At 44.5% G+C, this 22183-nt stretch overlaps 11 protein-coding genes across 11 annotated transcripts; 6 read left to right on the forward strand and 5 right to left on the reverse strand.

The window, feature by feature from the left end:
- Nucleotides 1–57: 57 nt before the first annotated feature.
- Nucleotides 58–308, forward strand: VTP01DRAFT_10026 (uncharacterized protein; the record flags this gene model as incomplete). Its single annotated transcript, XM_069378343.1, has 2 exons — nt 58–186; nt 249–308. 2 exons carry the CDS (start codon nt 58–60, stop codon nt 306–308), a joined length of 189 nt encoding a protein of 62 aa, XP_069239451.1.
- A 3165-nt stretch (nt 309–3473) lies between these two features.
- Nucleotides 3474–5171, reverse strand: VTP01DRAFT_10027 (uncharacterized protein; the record flags this gene model as incomplete). The annotated part of the gene is made up of 1 exon (XM_069378344.1): nt 3474–5171. One exon carries the CDS (start codon nt 5169–5171, stop codon nt 3474–3476), a length of 1698 nt encoding a protein of 565 aa, XP_069239452.1.
- Nucleotides 5172–5307: 136 nt separating this feature from the next.
- On the reverse strand, nt 5308–6788 carry VTP01DRAFT_10028 (uncharacterized protein; the record flags this gene model as incomplete). Its single annotated transcript, XM_069378345.1, has 5 exons — nt 5308–5392; nt 5455–5594; nt 5651–5845; nt 5902–6071; nt 6137–6788. The coding sequence occupies 5 exons, from the start codon at nt 6786–6788 to the stop codon at nt 5308–5310; spliced, it is 1242 nt and encodes a 413-aa protein (XP_069239453.1).
- A 521-nt stretch (nt 6789–7309) lies between these two features.
- VTP01DRAFT_10029 (uncharacterized protein) lies at nt 7310–8307 on the forward strand (the record flags this gene model as incomplete). Its single annotated transcript, XM_069378346.1, has 2 exons — nt 7310–7659; nt 7734–8307. 2 exons carry the CDS (start codon nt 7310–7312, stop codon nt 8305–8307), a joined length of 924 nt encoding a protein of 307 aa, XP_069239454.1.
- Nucleotides 8308–8316: 9 nt separating this feature from the next.
- On the reverse strand, nt 8317–9800 carry VTP01DRAFT_10030 (uncharacterized protein; the record flags this gene model as incomplete). Its single annotated transcript, XM_069378348.1, has 6 exons — nt 8317–8651; nt 8709–8958; nt 9014–9081; nt 9137–9310; nt 9375–9443; nt 9500–9800. The coding sequence occupies 6 exons, from the start codon at nt 9798–9800 to the stop codon at nt 8317–8319; spliced, it is 1197 nt and encodes a 398-aa protein (XP_069239455.1).
- Nucleotides 9801–10062: 262 nt separating this feature from the next.
- Nucleotides 10063–12314, forward strand: VTP01DRAFT_10031 (uncharacterized protein; the record flags this gene model as incomplete). The annotated part of the gene is made up of 3 exons (XM_069378349.1): nt 10063–10366; nt 10430–12198; nt 12258–12314. The coding sequence occupies 3 exons, from the start codon at nt 10063–10065 to the stop codon at nt 12312–12314; spliced, it is 2130 nt and encodes a 709-aa protein (XP_069239456.1).
- A 618-nt stretch (nt 12315–12932) lies between these two features.
- On the forward strand, nt 12933–14099 carry VTP01DRAFT_10032 (uncharacterized protein; the record flags this gene model as incomplete). Its single annotated transcript, XM_069378350.1, has 5 exons — nt 12933–12960; nt 13020–13130; nt 13198–13310; nt 13394–13541; nt 13600–14099. The coding sequence occupies 5 exons, from the start codon at nt 12933–12935 to the stop codon at nt 14097–14099; spliced, it is 900 nt and encodes a 299-aa protein (XP_069239457.1).
- Nucleotides 14100–14603: 504 nt separating this feature from the next.
- VTP01DRAFT_10033 (uncharacterized protein) lies at nt 14604–15499 on the forward strand (the record flags this gene model as incomplete). The annotated part of the gene is made up of 2 exons (XM_069378351.1): nt 14604–14755; nt 14818–15499. The coding sequence occupies 2 exons, from the start codon at nt 14604–14606 to the stop codon at nt 15497–15499; spliced, it is 834 nt and encodes a 277-aa protein (XP_069239458.1).
- A 168-nt stretch (nt 15500–15667) lies between these two features.
- On the reverse strand, nt 15668–18107 carry VTP01DRAFT_10034 (uncharacterized protein; the record flags this gene model as incomplete). The annotated part of the gene is made up of 5 exons (XM_069378352.1): nt 15668–16273; nt 16332–16454; nt 16510–17201; nt 17259–17505; nt 17583–18107. The coding sequence occupies 5 exons, from the start codon at nt 18105–18107 to the stop codon at nt 15668–15670; spliced, it is 2193 nt and encodes a 730-aa protein (XP_069239459.1).
- A 632-nt stretch (nt 18108–18739) lies between these two features.
- VTP01DRAFT_10035 (uncharacterized protein) lies at nt 18740–19188 on the reverse strand (the record flags this gene model as incomplete). Its single annotated transcript, XM_069378353.1, has 2 exons — nt 18740–18810; nt 19035–19188. The coding sequence occupies 2 exons, from the start codon at nt 19186–19188 to the stop codon at nt 18740–18742; spliced, it is 225 nt and encodes a 74-aa protein (XP_069239460.1).
- Nucleotides 19189–19440: 252 nt separating this feature from the next.
- Nucleotides 19441–21910, forward strand: VTP01DRAFT_10036 (uncharacterized protein; the record flags this gene model as incomplete). Its single annotated transcript, XM_069378354.1, has 13 exons — nt 19441–19570; nt 19622–19730; nt 19827–20188; nt 20249–20350; nt 20408–20560; nt 20617–20701; nt 20768–20779; nt 20868–20952; nt 21035–21125; nt 21251–21351; nt 21416–21549; nt 21613–21833; nt 21903–21910. 13 exons carry the CDS (start codon nt 19441–19443, stop codon nt 21908–21910), a joined length of 1593 nt encoding a protein of 530 aa, XP_069239461.1.
- Between the last annotated feature and the right edge of the window lie 273 nt (nt 21911–22183).

Raw genomic sequence — 22183 nt, forward strand, 5'->3', positions numbered from 1 at the left:
TGTAAAGTCAGGCCCGCATCGTTTAGCAACGCTTCCTATTACAGAAGAATAACGAAGATGGCTGCTGGTCTCGGATTCCACCCTCACTTTGCTGGTTTCTGGCACCGTTTTACTGGAAAGGCTCTCGGAGCAACCATGTGGTTTTGGATGATGTACCGTGCTAAGCAGGACGGTCCTGTCTTGCTTGTAAGTTTTTGAAATTTCGCGAATGACAAGGAAGCGAGCATTGACATGTTCGTTAACTGTAGGGTCTGCAACACCCCTGGGACCACCACCACCACGAAGAAGGTCACGCTGAAGAGCATTAGACTATGTTTACAGTATATTTGTGCCGAAACGTTTCGTAATTCCTTACACTCTTGAACGCAATACAATACATAGAAACTCTTCAACGCATCATTTCCCGTTTGCGTCGTTATTTACTATTATTTCCGTCCGCTTGGATGGTTTCGTTTGTTTTTAGGAGAAAATATAATTAAACTCTCAGCATATCTCATGTCATGGAATATCTCGCTTTACTGTATACGCTGCAACTCAACTATGCTGACAGTAAACCGGAATGATCCCTGTAAACATACAATGTTTGAGAACATGAAGACCTAATACGCGTATTATATGCTAGATCGATTTGTGTGGTATTTTGGCGCCCTTGCATTACTTCAACATTTCTTCTTATTAGTCGGATAATAGAAGACAAGCCTCGAAAGTATATTTGGATGGCTAGATATACTTGGTTTTTATAGATAGCAGAGTACAGCTATTACAAAGATTACAAAATTTTACTGGTTTTGCACACCAGTACCCACTCTGGGACACGATAAAAATGAAGTTATGACTCTGTGGAAATTAAGTTGGAACCAGAAGAGGGCTCCAAGTGCGCATTATTTCGTGCCAAGTCCATTTTTCGTGAGGCCCGACTTCATGCCTCTTCATTATATGGTCCTAACGGGACTGTCGCGATTCGCATAATGGCCCGGCCAATGCAACTAGGTGGCGGAAATGAATAACCGTTATACGATAAAGGAAAAAGGTCCACAAGTAACCCTTGGGACAGCGAACCTGTGTGAGGTCACAGCCAATGCGGAAAACGAGTGCCGTCAGGCGATTGGTCGGGGCGCTGTAGGCGGGCCTCCGTAACATATTTGGCTGTGGTCAGAGGCTTCAGAGACTCAAACGGCAATCTCTTCGTGCGAATTAAGGTCTTTGCTTGCAATATGTTGACGCAATCCTTAATGTTCGCGTGCCCTGGCTTCGCAAAGAAGACCACGCATTGGAAATGACGGTCTACCAATTCCGACGTAGTCTACGACGTTTACGAGGGCCGAATGTGGCATGAATTGGTGGAACAGCATAACGAATGTTTCGTTGATGACGACAACTCGCTGCTCTCGACGCTGAATGTAGATAGATTCCAGCCATTCTCTACGGGACCATACATTCAGTTGACGCCATTTACTTAAGCTCCAAAACTCAGAAAGGCAACATGTCGCCAGCGGACCACGCGTTCCTGAGAAGTTTGCAGAGAGGAATAAAGGATTTGGAGAAGAAAAAGTGTGCGGCGATCAGTTTGCATCGTGCAAGTGAACACAATACCCGCCAAACGTGTCCCAGATGCCTATTGTTCGGGTTCCACCACAAGGTGCTCAAGAAAAATAGCAAGCACCAGATAAACCACTATCTGAGACCACTTGTTGACGATTTGAAGAAGCTCTATACTAGAGTTACGACATCAGTAAACGGCAAATCCAACACTCGGATACAAGCAGCGTTGCTGATGGTCGCTTGTGACATCCCAACAGCCCGAAATGTCTCCGGATTTACAGGCATTGGATCAACCTGGGCCTGCTATAAATGCAAGCGGCAATTTTCCAGTATCCCTGGCAATCACTTAAAACATGATTTCTCTGGATTCACAACAGAGGACATAGCAGCATGGGAGGAACGATAGTGGAAGTGAAAACAGAATTCACGCTGAAGCTTGGGCAAATGCCAGCAATCTGGACGAGCGGAAGATGATCGAGAGAGCGCACCCGCTAGACCTCTTTTGACGCAGTCCGCTGTACAATTGTGGATCCAATGCACAATTTGTATTCTGGCACAGCCAAACATGTCTAGAATCTCTGGAAATCGCCGGTCGATCCGAGCACGAACAAGCCTTTGCTCGCCGCACAAGATTTTGAAGTTATGGCCGAGCAAATGAAAAACATCATCCTTCCGACAGGCTACGACTTGCCTTGAGGAAAAGTTTTGTCCGGTTGTGTCAACTTGATTCGTTTTTGAATGGAGAACGTGGGTCTTGGTTGCCTCCTCGATCTTAATAGACAAATCCATCGAGCTTGAGACAAGCTTTGAAGAAAGCGAGGAAGGAGATGCGAGATGTTGATGAGAAAACTGAATGGAAAAAAAATGGCGAATGTCGTATTTTCCCTCTTGCTCCATTCAAATAACATCATGTTAGTCCAATATGAATGACCGTATGCATTTTGTTGGGGATCGGATCAAGTTGGCGAAGAACCTGAAAAAAATGTTGAAGAGGATTCTGCTTATGGTTTCCGGTGACAGCAAATTGCAAAGGTAGTGACCTTATACAGCCTCGAATTCTATAGTAAGTATCACGGTCCACGTACTGTAATGCACGCGCTTGTACCTTGCAGAGATTCGAATGTATCTATACGGATTGGGTATGTCATTGCATGGTATATCTCTCCGGCTTAGTCAAGGATTTCGAGACCGGTTGTCAATCGAAGATGTTATTCTCATTCCTGCCACGTTTTATTAAATATCTATGGTAAGTCAAGGTATGTTTATACTTTCCAGAGCACCTTACCCTTTCTTTATCTGTATTAAATATCTTTGCGAATTATTGTCAAGAACTCTATTAGTATCTCAATGTTGCCAAACACGACAGTTTGAACATCATACAGACAAAGTCAATTTCCGTCCATTTCGAACGCAAATTGCTTCTGCAAACACGTTTCTCATTTGTTGCGAAAATTGTGTGAAATAAGCGCAAATAAAGATATGCGCAAGTGCCAATATGCTCCATGCTTCGCGCACATGTACCGGAAATATCCAATAAAGCAACAACGAAGAGTGTCAAAATTCTATTGTTTTTTACAAGCGCTTCACTCTTCGCTTCACTCGCTGCGCTTAGTTGGCTTAAGCTCATGGCTGATCTGAGTCTGTAGAATAAACGCGCTTGGCCTTCATAAACCTCCATTCTCCAGCAGTTTTGCATCTTCTTCGCTACTGCAAGCACAGCGCCATCGAATTCCGGTTTATTCAGACTGGCGCTCGCCTGAAACGATGTCTGAGAGTATACAACAGTAAAATCTAGCTTCTTGTTTAATATAAAGATTATCCGAGAATAAAGCGAGGTTTTTGGAGATTCTATGGCGCAAAAGCCCTGCTTGTCAGCGCAAAATTTATTACAGACGGCGCAAAGTTATCGTATTAACCAACGCAACAGTTTTTTAGGTAGTGCAAATTGCTGTATGCTTTTTAGGATTTTGCTGTTCATCACTGCTCTGCTCTTGGAACCATGCAGCCAGCAGTCTCTCGAGGGATGCAAATAACAGTTCAGACTGAATCGCTAACCATTCACGCAATGCGCCTGTAAATATCACCAGATCGTTGTATACAAAGCTAGATAAGACTTCAGCTGTTTTCTCGAAAGCGCGACGAAGGGCAATGTATAACTTTGGAGCATACGATTCTATGACCCCTAGTACAGAGGAGTAGGCTTGCTTTACATACGGTGATATTAACGTCGTAATATGTATCATCGCGTTCTTCGTGGCTGCAACAGAGATAGCGATATACGCCGTCGTTACACTCCAAAGTTTAGCAGCGAAGTCGCATGATAGTATCCAGAGGGCTTTCATCGGTGCTGAGACGAACTCGGAAATTCGTTGGTACAAGGGTATCAGAAGTGGGTATACTCGGCTCCAAAGCGGTGCTAAGAACCGCATGTAGAGCGGCTGCAATGTTTCCAAAATGCGCCGATATGTAGCTTGTAAGTGAGGATAAAGCTCTCGACGTGTGAATATAACAAATGGGATTAATAAGTGGTCGACCGTGTATCGTGTGAGTTCGCCCAGGCTGATTGTAAACACAAGCGCCTCCGCAAGGAACCAAGATGCTTGCACTCGCAAATTACGTTCAAACACCCTCCATAGTCTTTGAAACCTTTCAGACTGCATCGTACGGACAAGAGCATCGATAGCGGCGACGGTCGTTTCTTGTATGATTCTAACGAACGGCGTGAACAGTGCAGACATTTTAAATAGATAGTCGGCACAAGTACGGTAAGCTTGATGCAGTGCTCTGAAAATACGAGTCGAAGCTACATAGTCGTAGAGAGCCGGCAGCGCTGTTGTGAAAATCCACGCGATATCTTGGCCAACGGATTTGACGGTGCAAATGCTACCAGTATAGACCAGGATAGCAATGCTGTATAGCTTTGCAGCGACGTATGACATCGATGGCCAAACGTAGATTGTCCAAAACTCAATGGCATCCTGTGCTACCTGGCGCCAATCGTGTCTCTGTGCAATGTTGATCCATATTTTGCGCAGAGCAACTCCACTTCGATGGGATAGTTCCCAGATCCTTTTAAGCATAAAGAAGATATTTTCGACGCCAAGGATAATCGCAGGCAGGATCGTGTCCGTTACATATTTTTTGCTTGTCTGCCAAATATGGATTCCGCGAGTATCCCACCATTTCTCGGCTTGATCCACTTTTGCCGGTAGCCATACCGTGACTTTCTCAAAAAGCCATGCATCGAACGTCGGTGCAGACTTCTCCAGAAACCAGAGTAGGTTATATAGCAAAAATCTCGTAAAATCGATGGCTCCTCGGAAAAGCACGTACACGGTTGCAAAGGGAAACATCAAGATGTAATTCAAAACACCGAGTTGATTATTTGCTCTGTCGCTGCTGTCGCCATCTTTCTTTTTCACATCTGGTTTAAAATAACCATCTGAGATACGTGTCTTCCTGGTCTGCTCGGCCGGGTGAGAGGAGGTTGACGATCCTGACTTGACAGCTGCTGTGGAGATCCGTTTGGATCGCCATTGTGGGTAATCACGTAGTAGCCATAAGAGCACCAGCACAGCAGCTATGTAAGGCAAATTATTGAGTGAAAAGATAGTTGAAAGGCGAATCATGGGAAAGAAATGTGGGAAGGGTAGTAACTGTGCATTGTCTGCTGTGAAAGAAAGCGATCCAAGAAAATCTCGGCAAAAAAAAATTCAGCATTTTGATCGTATTTACAAATGGAAATAACATGAAAAAATATTGATATTAAGGAGTATCGTAAGTACGTCTGGAAGGTGTAACTGAAAGGCGGCGTCTCGAGCGCTTGAATCGTGTTTCTCTTCGTAAACGTCTGGACATGATAGATACGTTAGTGCGATGCCAAGCAATACATTAGCTCTGTTGGAGATATACCTCATATTTCGCTCTTGTGCAATGAGCAGTTTCTCTAGTTCCTCGTTTGACAGCATTTCCATCTGTGGTATCCATGTTTCTGCATCCTCCAAGTTGCGGAAACCTGATACAAGCGGTTCGGCAATATCCTCGCTCAACGACTAAACGAAATCATTAATATCAGATACACCCATCTACTGGTTGTAAAAATGCTTACTTCGTCGACCCATTGTCGTTTGTGACGATATAGTTGCTCACGAATTGCGTGTGCAATGATGGATACATATTCGCCTCCAAGTCCAACTTCTGCCGCTAGCTGCTTGCTAAATACTTCTGGTGCATTGCTAGCTGTGTTGTCTAAATTCCATTCAAATTTATCTCGTAGGTTTACTTTTCCAATTTGTAGATCGAGCTGAAGCAGAAACGAGATTATAAACATGTTCTATAAATATCCTTGAACACACTTACATTGATAACTACTCGAATACTTTCAGGCGGTAATTCGACTTCGTGTATCGCTTCGAAATCTAATACTTGGGACCGTATTGACTCTGCAATTGGTGGTACGAATTTATCTAATGGGAGTTCTAAGTCTTCGCATAATATCTCTGCGAACTTCTCTGGTGTTAAGAATTGTTCTGTTTTAAAGAACAAGTTCATCAGCATCTGGAACCACGTGAGAAGGAAATAAAAAAGAATGTACCGTTCATATTCCATAGAAAGACATCGCGTAATCTAACATCATCCAAGTCGATATCCAGCCGAATAGGCACAAGCACCTCTTCCATGTTGGATGCTCTTTCTAGGTCCTTTTCATTCGGATAAAGATGGTTCTTTCTTCGAATGATTTTGCGTAGCTCTGCTCCTTGTCCTCCTCCGGGTGTTGAAGTCTGTGTTGCTTGAGCAGACGATGCTGCCGCGGCTGCAGAGCGCGTGCGCATGCCTGAGGAAGGAGTGCCCTCCTCTTCTGAGTCTTCATTGTACTCATCAAAGTCGTCGTCGGATTCTGATGCAAATCTCGGCTTCTTGTTGGTGAGGTAACTGCTAGGTAGGAGCAATGCATTGTCGTCGGATTGCTTTAAACGTGCAGGGTAGGTTGAATACACGCCTTGGGCATTTGGTGGCAGTCCTCTGTTGGGGAAGCCTGCGGGATAGCCTTGGAAAGGCATCGGCATCCTTCCAACCATTCCAGCCTGCTGTTGTTGTTGTTGCTGCTGGAAGGCATATGGATTAGCAAGGAAAACCTGCTGCATTTGCTGAAAGTATTGTTGCTGTTGTGGTGTAAGCTGTCCAACCGGCATACCACCTGGTGCTGCTGGAAAAGGACTGTTTTGAAACGATCGGCTTCGATCCATATGGCTGTACAGGAAAAACAGAGCGGATATACGCGACTATAGCTTTTCTTGTGCGTCGCTTGAGCCTTCATCTAACTCCGAAAAAAGTCTCTGAATTTGCGTTTTGCCTTTGGCTTTTTCGTAGATACATAGTTCATACAGATATGTTCGACGCGATTAACCGATCAAAAAAAATGGAGATGAAAAAGCTACTAAATACACAACGCCTATTTAGTAAGTCAAAAGTGTAGACTAGACACTGCCTGTGGTTGAAAGGGAAGTGGCTAACAGTGGATCAGTCTGGGAAATCCTAAGACGGGCAGTACATGTTTGATAGATCATTACTAAATGTGCGAGCACGGTACGCATCCTACATATAATATGAGACTATTTAATCGTTATTTGCTTGTTTGCATCACCAGGTTTATGGTCTTCACTTTCCACCGTGTTTGCTCTTTTCATTGTCCGTCGGGGAGCACTACTGTAAATGTCAAACTAAAAATGCAACGCAGGAACGCATTTTCTTTCTTTGCTACACAAAAATGACTTCTCAACCTTGGGAGAAAGATTACGGCAATGACAAACGGACCACGTCAATTGATCTATTACTTCGTTGGATTCTTTCTGAAGGCAATTTTGTACAGTGGCATAGTGGCAAAGATGAGCGCGGTCAACCTGTCTCAAAGACAGCATTGATGGAAGATCTGAGACGGGACATGGTGCGTTTTGGAATTACCCATAGGACCACGAATGACCTGCAGCAAAAGCTCCTCTCTATATTGCAAAGCTTCGAGAAAGCCTATATGTGGATGAAAACTGAAGGCAAAACATTGAGAAAACAAGGAAAAGAGCAGGAATCGCGAGGTACGTCACAGAATACAGGCTGCTTTGGGTATGAATGTGTTAGTAATAATTATCGATCTATACCGACAGAGCAGGTGAAATCGATTTGTTGTATTACTTCAGTTTGGAGGACATACTCAAGAAGTATGTACCGTTTCGGACTCTTCGCAGTCAAAATCGAACAGGCCCTTCTGTACCTGTAGCATCAAAAGAAAGATTACCCGCGCGACCAACGTCATCAACGTCAAAACAACCAGCAGCAGCTACCGAAAAGTTATCATCACCTTTGCAAATAGCAAACGCAGAGAAACTAATGGCGATACCTGCCTCACCTAGGAGACAGATTGAACACGTTTCGGGCCACCAATACCAATACCAACACCACAGCAATCGAGCAGTTCATAGGCCCGCAGAGCAAAGCAAACCACAATCAAGCGGCAACAATGCAGAAGTCGACAAATTTATTCGTCTTGAGGAGCTGCGGATACAAGAGAAGATCCACGAGGATGAAACTGCACTGAAAAAGCGAAAACTGGATCTCAAAGCCCAAATGCTTGAAGTAGATATGGATATCAAGAGAAAACGGATGGCATTAGATACTATATATGCGCAGATCGATTTGATCTCAGCATTGAACGCCATGAATATCCCATCAGCAGAGATCATGAAGCACCTGAAGAAATTTCCATTGCAATAGCTTTATTTTTCAGTTTTCCACTTCATTACTGTGTATGGATTCCAATATATTCTCTACCTTACTATGTTGTAAATAGCAATAATCAAGTAATTTCCTCCAGATATTATCTTTTGAATATTGAGCCATCGCCAATCGATGCATCTGTGGCAGCGGATGTGTTATACAATTTGCCCAGTACTCGCCACTTTTTGGCTTCAAATAAGGACTCAATGCGAGATACAGAGGCGTCCGGCACCCTTCCATTGGAGAAAGCATGATAAAGTCAAACAGATATGATAGCAACGGCAAGCCAAAAATTGTTGTGTGCGAAAACAACCCAGTGCGAACTGTTCCTGGATGAAAGCCTAAAACACGTTCGGTGTAAATAGGTGAACTTTACCAACTTTTACAAATATACTTGCAGTAAATTTTAACCTTGTCGGTGTGCTTCTCTAACTCATTGGCGAGACACAACGTCGATATAGCAACTGCCAGCTTGCTGTGCGCATAGTGTGTCAGTCCATCCCACTGATAGCATCTCTTGGCCATATCAACATCCAATTCTCGAACTGCATACAGCGTCGAACTCGATGCGAATAATATCCTACTTCCGTCTCGAACGTTCATCCATGGCAGCAGCGATATAGAGAGCAGGAGCGGTGATAGACAATTCTAAATCCCTCGTGAGCATCATATACGCAGTACATTTCTGCAACGCCATACTTACTATTTGGAACTGTGACTCTAAGTTATCTTCAGTTACTCGATATTTGACATTCATGACTCCTGCGTTGTCTTGCTCGATGTCAATGCAAACGTCAAGCCAGTAGGTGGCAGTAATAATACTTACTGATAAGCAAGTCAATTCCACCTTTGCTCACAGTCTTTTGCAAAGTGCTTACAAACTCCTGTACGCTCGAAAATGACGCCAAATCGACAGTGTGATATTGTATTCGATCGAAATCATCGGTAGCCTGTGAAAATTTGTCTCTAGCAAATTTTTGCAACTGATTTTCACGTGATGCTGGTAATGCATGCTAGTCAGTTCGCTTCACTGTCGCTTCGAACAAGAAAGAAAAACCATTTACCAATGATCACTCTGTATCCCGCCTTCAATAATCCACAAACAATTTCCAGGCCTATACCACTGTCACCGCCTACACTGTGTTTAGGTTTTTTTCTTTTCAAGAATATCAAATATCGAAAAACGTACCAGTCACTACAGCAAGTCGCGATCCTTTTTGTACATTGTTGCTGTATATAATCTTTTCCACGTTACGTATATTATCTCGACGCGAGTAACTACCAAATATTCCTCGTTGCCACAAGATGATCACGATGGTTTCGAATATGCCGATCAGGTACACCTTGATAAATGTCGGTATAAAAGTGACCAAATTTATAGTCTCGTTAAAGAATCGAAGGTAATTGTTGCCGTCCTCGCTGCTGCAGTGAATTCCATAGCAAACTGAAATTCCAAGGAGGATGGTGCAAGCAGCAACAGTTATCAGCATGGACGAAATCGAGTCGGAGCCCCGGCCCGGCTGTTTGTTCCTATGAAACCTCAAAAAGGAAGTTTCCGGTGAAGCGGAAAAAAAGTAGCACGATGCATGAATTTTACGTCGTTATTGTTATTCACTTTATATGTTCTCTCGACTTTCGAGCAAGACCTTGACAAGTAGTTACTCCGCCAGGTCTGTCTATTTCAGGCGAGCCGTCCTCACACAGGCTTTGGAGCGATCAGCTTTACGGCATTCCCTCACACGATCAGCCTCGATGTCGTCCACGATTGTCCAGCTTCGCGGGTACAATGCAGACAATAACAAACCAGAAGATAAAATACCGAAAGGATTTGAGCAATTTTTTGACAAGGAGCCTCCAAAGGTCTCGCAGAAGGAATCGAAACGGCTGAGCAGCAAAGACGACCCGAACAAGCCGGCGGGCTCGCCGCGTCCACCGTCGACTGGTTTGTCTACCTGGCTGTCAGTTCTGCTTTTCACTAGTCTTCTCTGGGCGCTCACTCTACCGAGTGATACTGGAAAAGAGACTACTTGGCAAGACTTTAGAACCTTGCTGTTAGGTATAACGGCAATTTTGAAGCGATGATTTGAAAGACGACACTGACTAGCATTGTCTGTTTTAGATAAAGGCTTGGTTGAACAGTTGACTGTCGTTAATGGAAGCCAAGTCCGCGTCAAGCTTCGTCCTGAAGCTTCAGGAATGCTCGGAGTGCCACCAAACGCAACGTACTATTTCAGCATCGGGTCCGTTGACTCGTTTGAGCGACGGCTAGACGAAGCACAAGATGAGCTTGGTATACCGAAATCCGAACGGATACCAGTCTCCTACCACAGTGAAGTTTCGCTGCTAGCGGCTGCTCTTCAGTTCGCGCCGACGCTGCTGCTTATTGGCTTCTTCATCTACATGGGACGACGCGCAGCAGGTGCTGCCGGCGGCGGACAAGGACCCGGAGGCATATTTGGCATCGGTAAAAGCAAAGCTAAAATGTTCAACAAGGAAACGGACGTCAAGATCAAGTTTAAAGATGTCGCGGGAGCGGACGAAGCCAAAGAAGAAGTTATGGAATTCGTAAAGTTTCTGAAGAATCCTACTGCGTATGAAAGACTGGGTGCCACCATCCCCAAAGGTGCAATCCTTTCTGGTCCTCCAGGTACTGGCAAGACACTGCTCGCCAAGGCAACAGCGGGTGAAGCAGGCGTACCATTCTTGAGCGTTTCTGGATCCGAGTTTGTGGAAATGTTCGTCGGCGTGGGTCCTTCTCGTGTCCGTGATATGTTCGCTACAGCGAAAAAGAATGCGCCGTGCATTATTTTCATTGATGAAATTGATGCTATCGGCAAAGCCCGTGGACGAAGCGGTCAATTTGGAGGAAACGACGAGCGTGAAAGTACGTTGAACCAGCTGTTGGTAGAAATGGATGGATTTGAGACAGATCAGCACGTGGTTGTATTGGCAGGCACGAATCGTCCAGACGTGCTAGATCCAGCACTGCTGCGACCAGGTCGATTTGACCGACACATCCACCTTGATCGACCGGATATCACCGGCAGAGTACAAATATTCAAAGTGCATCTCAAGCCGATCAAGCTAGATACCAAAGATACAGACGAACTTGCCCAAAAGTTAGCAGCGTTGACTCCGGGATTTGCAGGTGCTGATATCCACAATGTTTGCAACGAGGCCGCCTTGATCGCAGCAAGAAACATGGAGGAAACAGTGAAGGAAAAAGATTTCGAAGCAGCCATTGAACGAGTTATAGCCGGTATTGAAAAGAAATCGCGTGTTCTTGCACCAGAGGAAAAAAAGACTGTCGCATACCACGAAGCTGGACATGCAGTTGCAGGCTGGTTTTTGGAAAATGCAGATCCGCTACTCAAGGTATCCATTATTCCACGAGGATCATCAGCCCTTGGCTACGCACAATATTTGCCGAAAGATCAATATCTGTATTCAAGAAAGCAGCTGCTGGACCGCATGTGCATGACTTTGGGTGGACGGGTTTCCGAGCAGATCTTTTTTGATACTATAACAACAGGAGCTGCCGACGATCTGCAAAAAGTAACCAAGATGGCATACGCTCAAGTTACAATGTATGGTATGAACTCTAAAGTTGGACCCATATCATTTGGTGATCCAAACGAAGATCAGCAACGGTTTCAAAAGCCATACTCTGAGGCAACAGGACAAATAATCGACTCAGAAGTCCGAAATCTCGTCAATGAAGCCTACGAACGTACAGTGCAGCTGTTGACAGAAAAGAAGCATAATATTGAAAAGATTGCCGAACTCTTGCTGTCAAAGGAAGTGATTAGCCGCGAAGACATGGAGAAATTAATAGGCAAACGACCATTTCCAGATAAAAGCCCTCACTTTATTGAAGAGACCAAGAAAGTAAGTGCCAGTGGGATTAGAAATGCAAAGCAATCTTTGCTAACTTGGATCAATTACAGCAAGTGTATCCTCCAGATTTTCAGGAACGTCCTCAGGATGAAGGACCGGGAACTTAGAAGAAGAATAACATTGCACTCACTGTACTCCTTGTAGATAGTCCAAGATGCGTATGTACATTGTATGCAAAGTGTATGTTCATTCTTAGTTTCTAAATAATATGCTAGACTATGATGATGCTTTGCCAGCCAATTGATATTCTATCGTATACGTGTCACCAACGATAGGCTCAGAGAGAGCGGAAACAAGATCCGATGACCGAGGCTCAGGAAATAAGTCTTTTTGGATGAGAGTTGCTGGACAACGTGTATTCTAGTATTCTCAAAGGTTATATATACAGCGTTGGTAGTCAGTGAAGCGTGGCTGAATCCTTCAGATGCGACGTATGTTGCAATTATTGTTTTGGATGAGAAAGCTTTCCGTTGTTTCGCACGTCATGCTACTTGTCCCACAACAGTTGTTTCAGGTACCCTTGCATCAAACGTTTACGCCTTACACGCATACAAGGTCGATTGTCTCTTCAGGGCAAGAGAGAGGTGACCATCGTTTGGAGCAGGAGGAGGGTCTGCAGACGTTTTGACTAGTCTTCTGACATAAGGTTCATGCGCTAAACAAGCGGTATTAACAGCTGCGCTGTTCCGCCGAACACTTCCTTTTTCTTCTTCCCTTCTTTCAACATGTCACTGGCAGCAGCTTCAAAGCTAGGTACGCTGTCATGAATTTAGATCGTACATGAGTCTAGGCGATGCTAAACTGCAAAGTAGTTCAGAAGTTGCTGGCGAATCCTACCGTCCGGATCAAGAATGTAGATGCCACCACCCAGAAACTGGAAAAGATCCTGCGTGAGGGTGAACGAAATCTGCACTTTATTTGTGGTATGTTGTGAACTGCTCATACCTTTGCGTTGAAAGGGCCAGAAACTAAGTGCAGAATGCCGTCTAGATTTTGACATGACCATGTCTCGTTACTGGGTCCGGGATACGGTCACAGACGCACTCGTGCGCAATCCATCCTGTCATGGCGTACCAGCACGTTACTCAAAGATGGACCCGAACGTAAGTAAAGCAGTGATCTTTGATTATCCATGAATATATACACGTGCTTCAGGGTCAGAGGATTAACTCGATCAACTTTGTAGTTTAAGAAAGTGACAGACAACTTGCTGAACACGTATTATCCTATTGAAATTGACAAGACTATGACCATTCAAGAAAAGATACCCTACATGATAGAATGGTGGACGAGATCTCACAATGCACTTGTGGGCCAGAAATTGACACGAGCAGGTACATGGAAACGAAAGCGGTTTGGAAATACGGACTGTTTGCTAACCATGGATTCAAGATATTCGCGGTATGGCCGAAGAGGCACATGTTATGCTTCGACCTGGAATCGATTATGTGTTGGAGCTATGTCACAGCCGCAACATACCATTCCTTGTATTTTCGGCGGGTATCGGCAACGTCATAGAAGAGATCTTGAAGAAGAATAAGCTCATGTTTCCGAGCATGCACATTGTCTCCAACATGATGCAATTTGATGAAAACGACGTATGCATTGCCTTCCAAGAGCCACTTATACACTGTTTCAACAAGTCAGAATTCCAATTGGAGACTACAACATATTATCAGTCGATTAAGGACCGGACCAACGTGATCTTGATCGGTGACTCACTCGGCGACTTGCAAATGAGCCAGGGTATCAACCATGACCTGTGTTTGAACATTGGTCTATGCAATCACGATTTCGAGGCGTTGGAACCTCGCTACACAGAAGCTTTCGATATTGTTATTATGCGGGATGCTAATGTAAACCCTGTACTAGACATTTTGGAATCGCTTTAGAGATAGAATGTGGTGCTGGATGTTTGTTCCTGGTTTTGTTCACCTTCCCATGTCCAATTGTAAAATTGCTAAATATAGCCTGGGTTACATCTTGTCTGTGATCACATTCTCCCACAATGTTTTTATTTGCGAGCGTTTAGCCGGGCCGCTGTTCCGTGCTTAGCGGTCCAAAACTGAGGAAAATTCAGGTACTATCCAGTGACGTGTTTCCGACGCGCCATGCACACCGAATGGAGCACATGCATCCCAACGATGCAAAAAGAAAAATGGTCGCATTTGGATATATTTGCTGCTTTTCATCGTCATCACACGTTTCTCGCAGTGATCACCAGAAAACCCGAGCCCGAATCTCCGAATTGAAAACATTTGAAAAAGTTCGGTTCTCTGTCGCACAAACGGAATTCTGTCAATTCGAAGAAAACCTGCAAGAAAATACGGCGACTGGTCCCTTTCTTTCTTTCTTCTTTGCCTTCTTTCATTTTTTATCGTCCTCTTCCGTATGGCATGTTACCGTTACTATTTGGTGCATTTTTAGCGGCTTCGTTGGTGCAAGCGACCCAGGTGGTCGTCAACTGTACGTGGCCGTGTCCTGTGGAGGGACAAGTTTGTGTGGTTACAAATATTTCTGTCCAGTGCGACCGTCAACAAAATTCACAGTAAGCAACGCGGCACACAAAGCGTTCATTGTTTATTGTAAGTTTAACCGTTTGTGCCTTAGATGGGTCCTACCGCAACCTACACGCTCGCCGATCTTTGTGGGCGAAACTGCTCGCAAGTATACACCGTGCGTCACACCGCCCAACCCGATCCTTCCAGAAACCAACTCGTCATCTACTGCTATTCACGCGAATCAGTCCATCATCTCGTGGCCACCAACGGACCACAAACGCCCCTTCGATGCATACCTCAGCGACTGCGTCTCCGGTACATTTTGTTCTTCCTCGCACGTTTGCATCCAGCATTACTCAGACGGTGAACCGTGCCAGTCAACAAACCAGTGCAACGCAGAAACCAGCCAATGTTACAACGGCTTCTGCACAAACATGGCTACCGACAATCCGTGGGCTGAAAAACAATCCGACTCGAAATCACACACAGCCATCATTGTTGCTATCGTGATAGGCATACTCATCTTGCTGGCTGTGCCCGCAGCTGCATGCTATTATTATCATCGTCGTCGCAAACATCCTCTATCCCAAATCTTTGACAAACAGCATCCTCCTGCATCGTCATCGCCGCCGCATCTGCCACCACCTGCATCCCACATTATCCTGTCCGACGAACCAGCCAGCAGCACACCCACCATGCAACAGCAAGCATTGCAGTACCAGCTCCAGCGGTGGCAAAACGCCCATGAATCAAAGGATATCCATCCACCTCCTCCGCCTTACACCCCGTGATTGTTACTTTGTTCCTTTACTTTGTAAATTATTGAATGCCCGTACTTCGTTTCTGTAAATACTTTTCGGACGAGCTTTTTCTTTCTCTTCCTCTTTGTGTTGTTTATTTGTGTATGAATGAATTAGAGAAGAAACAAGTTTGTTTTGGTTCCGTTTCCTTTTTCTTTTTTACTTTTTCAATGAAGAATGTGTTGACTGAGGTAGTTTCGGCGTCAGTCCACCGCGGTATCGACTGATGGTTATAGCCAATCCGGATGACGAGGATGCAGTAGATGCTTGCCTGTCCAGTTTTGGACGTCCGTGGTCGCTCTCGTCCTCGTCATATTCTTGAATATCTGGATAGAAATCATGCTGATGGCTGTATGACATGTCGTCAGAAAGGCAGGAACTAGGACGATCTTGGTATCTGGGAAAAACAGGTGAAGCTAAAGGGGTGTTGTAGTCATGTTGGTTATGGGCAGGATACGGAAGCAGTGACGTGGAATATGAGGGCTTTCCATGCATCAGCGGTTCAAAGTTTGGCTGAGCAAGATGCTGGTGGGATGTTCGTCTTGGAGATAATGGGACGGGTTGATGGGATACTCGGCGTGATGGAGGTGGTGGTTGCTGGTTATTTGGGTCGGCGTGCGTTTCATTAATTTTACCATTCTTGTTATTACCGGCGTTCCTATCTAGCTGCGAGACGGTTACACTCTTGGATCTTCGACGAGTAAGACCGTGTGTCAAACTAGACAAAGAGGATGATAACTTTTGAATCGATTTACGCAAACGATCCTAATAGATACATATCACTCAATATATGTATTGCAGATTCAAATCAGGAAACGCGTACCATGATGGTCACCGCGTGAGTGACTTCTTCATCTGTAACTTCCACAGCCTTGTATCGCCGCGGGTCCGCTTCGTCCCACCATGCTTGTGGCTCCTGTAAATCCTCGATAACCCATGGATGATGCTGTAAATCATTTTAGTATAATCTGCAAATAAACATTGAAGATCCTTCTTGTTACCTTTACATCTTCCAAGGTTATGCGCTCCTCGGGATTTTTGGTCAGCAGCTTTCGTAAAAGGTCTTTAAGCTCTTCTGGTATATCGAATCCAATTTCCTCTGGGTCTGGAAATTTGAGTGGCTCGTTAGGAATTACGTCGAAAAGTTCAAACTCGGTAGCTGCTGTGAAGGGGCATCGTCCAAAAACCAAGCAATATAATGTGACGCCCAGTGCCCATACATCAATGGCTTTTGTGATACGTGGTCGCTGATGATTATGTGGTTGCTGTTCTGTGTGACTTTGAATATGATGATCGTTTCCATCGCCGTTGACGTCAAAGGTGGGACTAAGTGGTGTATCTCCAGCTGAACAAAGTTCTGGCGCGAAAAAAGCGGGAGTGCCGGCTGTTTCCGCAAGCTCCCGATCGATTCGGTGACAGTTTTCATCTGATCTGTGAGCCATTGCTACAGATTCATCGCCAGCTAGTAACTCGTTGAAATATGAAACTCCAAAATCTGAAATTTTGACAATGTGGTCGACACTAAGCAACAAGTTAGCTGGTTTGATATCACGATGAATAATGCCTTGATAGTGCAGATAATCCAGGCCGCTCACGACGTCTCGGAACACAGCGCGAGTTTCGTCAAGAGTAAGTACTGGCATCTCATTCTCGTCACGCCACTCGATCTCTCCACCTTCCATGTATTCCAGCGCTAAGCAAAGCTAGTATATGAGTAAAATCTGCAATGTAAAAAGGAAATAGAACATACCCATATAAATTTTTCGACTGGCAGGATCATCAATGACTTCGCGCAATTTGACAACGTGGGGATGAGCGCACTTTTTAAGGATTGCAATTTCTCTCCGTATTTTCTGTTCATTCTCTCTGTACTGGGGCAGATCTGCAATTTTCTTCAAGTTATCGAGGCCACCTCGCACATGCTGTTGACTGTTGCCGCGGAGTAGGCTGTATCCTAGCTGCCGTCGCCGGGTCCGCTTATCGACAATCTTGATAGCCTAAAAGGAAAAAGAACGAGTTTAATTTGCTGTCGTGAATGGTAGCTATTAGCAGAGAAAACAAAATAAAATCATACCACAAGCTCTCCTGTTTCAATATCCTCTGCCAATTTCACTTTTCCATGCACTCCTCTTCCAATTTCTCTAATGATCATGTATTTGTTGATAACTTTGTTGCCCGTTGCAGGGTCGTAGTCTTTGTTGATTGTATTTGTCATGACAACGTCGTTGGTATATTGAATTGGTGGTGGAGGTGGTGGGCGGGGGGTTGATGGTGTGGATGGGTTTTTTGAGAAGGAGAACTTGCGTATGCGCCGTGCAATACCGCTCGTTGCGTCGTGGTCTTCACCCTGTGCTGACAAATCTTTGGAGCGACGGAGCGAGCGTCTCTTTTCAGTGGTGGAGGAAGGGTTTCCAGGTTTGCCTGGGACAAGACTGTCAGCGCTTCTCCATGGCGTCAAGGTATGGCCGGTGAGGAGCATTGACAGCCGGTTCTTCTCACCGGTCTCAGCGCCGTCTGGTATACTTGTTCGTCTTTGTGAGAGATATGCTGGTGATGGTTGCTCTGGAAAGCCGGCAATGTCAGTGGTCGGCTGCTGCATCAGCTTCTAAGGAAAGAGGAAGAGAGGGGGAGCAAAGGCGTGGTGACACCATTTCGTCGATCCCATCTTTTTTCTGGTGTGAAATTGGAATTCAGCAATCTTGTCTGCTTTGTTCTTGCTTTTCCTTTCCAAAAAACCGACGGAAACCGACGGACCTAAAGCGTCTGTGGTCAATTCAGCGAATAAGAGTGTGAGAAGTCCAAACATTTTCTAATAGCACTGTAAGACAGTCTGGTAGAATGACGAACTGGAACATATTTCGTCGTATAAACTGTGATATTGAGCGACTTCTGGATGCCCATCGCTTGCATACGCGCTCCACAGCTTTCTGTGGAATATCAAAAGTTGCTTTATGTATCTCAGCATTTCTTCTTGTTTCGTAAGGAGCGATGCTCTGTCCAACAACTACTTGCCGGAGTGTATAAAATTAATCTCTTGTATTATGTTTTTGAATCAAATCAACTTTGAAATCATGACACAGCGGAGAGGTCAAAAGGATAGCCGTAAAGACGCGCAAAAAGTTGACAAGGTCTTTGCTTGAAATTTTACGCGTCTCTTCCCCGTTCACCTTCTTTATAATGAATATCCTCAAAAGAGAACCTAAGCATATGAATACCAAGAAAAAGAGTATATCACGAACCTCCAAATCCTGTAAGGGATATGGATACAGCTTCGGTGACGGAACTCGGGATGTCACCCGCACCTGTAGCTTAAAGCCACTTCTAAGGCCACAGTATCATCACTTGATAGTACGTCGATATTTGATTTGCAGTACATTTATTTCGTATGAACAGAGTATATAGGATACATTTGTTCAAGTGGCAAAAGGTAATACCTTGTACATGTGCGATGCTTGGAATCTGGCAAACCTTCATATACGAAAATATTTGGATAATCCAAACGACTTTTCAGTTGATCGCCATTTACATCCCAGACTTTCTTCGCAACGTGCTACCGATTGTGCGGTGTGCTCATCGATCACGACGTGGAAGACCTCGTAAGGATGCTTAAGTACATGCCTTGATAAGCTTTGGAACTCACCGCCATCCAACCCAGCCATCCAGCCGTCGAAGTCCTGCATGGGTCGACGATTTGCACACAACTTTCAGTTCCTTCCAACAATGTCGGAGGCAACCTGATAACGGTGGTTTGTGAACGATATTTGACATGGAGCTGCAATAAAATGCTGATGGCTAGATTTAGCACCGCTATATGACATTCCAAACATGGATAATACACTTAAAAGTGTTCTCGCAGACCGGTACGCTCGACAAGTTTTGCAAAGTAATATCTGCATATATTTCGCACATAAAACTAGTTGCTTATATTATAAATGTCTGCAGACGTAAAAGAGCATATCACCAGAAATATTCCTCGTTATATGCAAAACACATGTGAAAAATATTGCGAAATTATACGTGACAACTACGGAGATCTCTTTCCTGGCACAGAACACGCGATTGGTAACGCATGACTTTCTATCATTGATGATAGTGTATTAATCTTACTTGTAGCTAAACAGTGGACCGCAAGCATAATGAATCATTCCGCCACACCACCTGCAGAATTCGACGATTATATCGATTTACAAGATGCATACATGTATGTACCAAAATACAGGATGTATTTTTATTAGTTCAATTATTAATCCATAAAGGTTTAGGGAAATGCATCAGCAATATGAAGACATTTGACTGAAATTGACCTAATTGCCTACAGCCAAGGACGCTCCAGAGGGATAACGACACAATTCTTAATTGGTGTCACTCGTTTTAGTCGCTGGTTATCGGAAGTAGTACATGCAATCGAAGGAAGAACCTGGTCCCTGTTCCCCCTGGGAAGCCAGCAGATCAGGTTCTTTGACATTGATACAAGATGTCTATGGGCGTTACTGCGATCGTCGTTCCTACAGGACAGAAGCCAGGCATTCCCGCCGAGGTTAATAACTGCGAACCATAGATTCGTCTCCTTGCCGAATTTCGAACAAGATCATCGATCCCTGGTCCGCAAACAGGAATTCTGGGAAGATATTATGGACATCGATCATATCCAGCGCCGTCGATGGTGGTATGGAGCATCAGGTATACGTCTTTTTGATATCTGATCGTTTCAAGCGCTAAGATATTTACATGCCTCTACAGCAGAGAACCTTGCAGGTTCACCGATTAGATTTGCATTCTTCATAAGAACCGACGGTTACACTGCCCACGCTTTATTCGAGAGACCCAAGACGAACAATGGAGGTAAAAATAATTTGTTAAAACAGTTGATGTTGCAGCAGCTAATACTTATCGTGGCAGAGGAATATCCCGCAACCAGAAACGAATTACAAAAGCTCCTTAGAGACATGGACGTAGGAGCTTGGCAAACAGGGATATATCACTTATCTAAACGGCCTCAGGGTCTCGATGCCATCCACCTTCAGAATAGCCGAATCGTCGGCATTGATCCGGGTAAGCTTCGATACCGAATTTCGAGAGAGGCATACTTTACGATCTGTCGTGGTTAGGAAAAAGGACCTTTATAACTGGCGTCTCCGACGAGCAGCCAATTGCTCGCAACAATATCATCGAAATTCCAGGCCGGTTTTATCAGTAAGTAGAAACACATAACTATCTAATCATGTTTCAATTCGTTGAAGCTAACTGCGCTGCTTAAAGCATCAGACTCAAGTAAATAGGAACAAATTACAAGAAAATAAGGATCGTGAAAATCCAATATCGAAATGGAATACGAGCAATTACAGCAGCATCCACCCAGCGTTCCGACGTTTCTCGAATTTCAAGACTATATCACAACATTGAGCCACTGCCATCAGAAAGTAGTAAAACCTGCTCTAGTTTGGGCATGTTATGTACAAATATGATCCAATAGTTACTTACGGATTTGTGTAGCTTGTTGACATTCAACAGTCGTTTCAAACATAGATAGCATCGTCAAACCTTGCATTCGGCAAGGCAGTCTGTTCAAGCGGCCATTATACAGGAATTATTGGGACATACTCCAGCAAACATGCCTGTAAGTCATGTTGGTCTATTTGGAAGCTGATTACAAAATTGGTATCTAGCGTTCGCATATAAAATTTATCCATACAACTAGCAAGCGAGACCGGAAACTCGCTCGAAGACTCGAGAGAAGGATAGCTTCAGCGAACGGCTGGGAGAGAGACCATCGACCGTGCATTATAGCTTTGGGAAGCGCCAACATTCCTCATATGAAGACATTCAGTCCATTACCACAGTGGGTATGTTGGGCTACGTAAGCAGGCACTGCATTCATCTAACAAATTGAAAAATCATGATACATAGCTTTTCGCGAAGAATCTGGCACGACACGTGTTGGTCGACTTTGTCGACGAATACAAGACCAGCATTACATGCGCATTCGACAACAACGAACTAATTCCATGCAGAGACATGAATAGTTTTCAATGCGAACACAAGTACGTACTCAACTGTTTTGGCTGCTACGAAGTGAATTGACTAACCATTTGGGCGGATAATAGGAAGACAAGATTCCGTTCTCTGGCGGGGTTGAACAATGGAAGAGGAAGGAAAAAGCTTGCGTGCAAAGATGAGGATCCATCGAGCGAATGCCCGGATGCGAGACTGATACTATCGGATAAGCCTTCCTTTGCACCTTTGGAAAGAGAGCAAATCTCATACATTCAAAGGTCAAGAAGTGTACGGGCTAAAAGTATGCCTCAACCACGATGGACGCCGAACAGTAAGCCTATGATGAAATGTTAGTATATGCACCGATGGTGACTAACTTGAAGTGGGTCACGTTCTTAAGGTCTTTAATCGAGATATCAATGCCGCTATACAAATTCGGCGAATTCTCCGTCTATACATGGAGACCAACGGGGCGACTGCAGGCTCTAACGAGAGGACAGTGATGGAGCTGTCCAGAGTTATTAGATGGGCTGTAAGTAACAGAGGATTATAAGATCGCAATTGCAGTGCTTGACCCCAGATATATTAGAAACGCTTCAAAAACACTAGCATGCTTTGTAGAAAGGTTTATATATTTTCTTACGCTACCGAATTTCATGCAATGGAGCCATAGTCATTGTA

This window comes from Rhizomucor pusillus, assembly GCF_041956525.1.
Source record: "Rhizomucor pusillus strain CBS 183.67 unplaced genomic scaffold VTP01scaffold_8, whole genome shotgun sequence".
Lineage (NCBI taxonomy): Eukaryota > Fungi > Mucoromycota > Mucoromycetes > Mucorales > Lichtheimiaceae > Rhizomucor > Rhizomucor pusillus.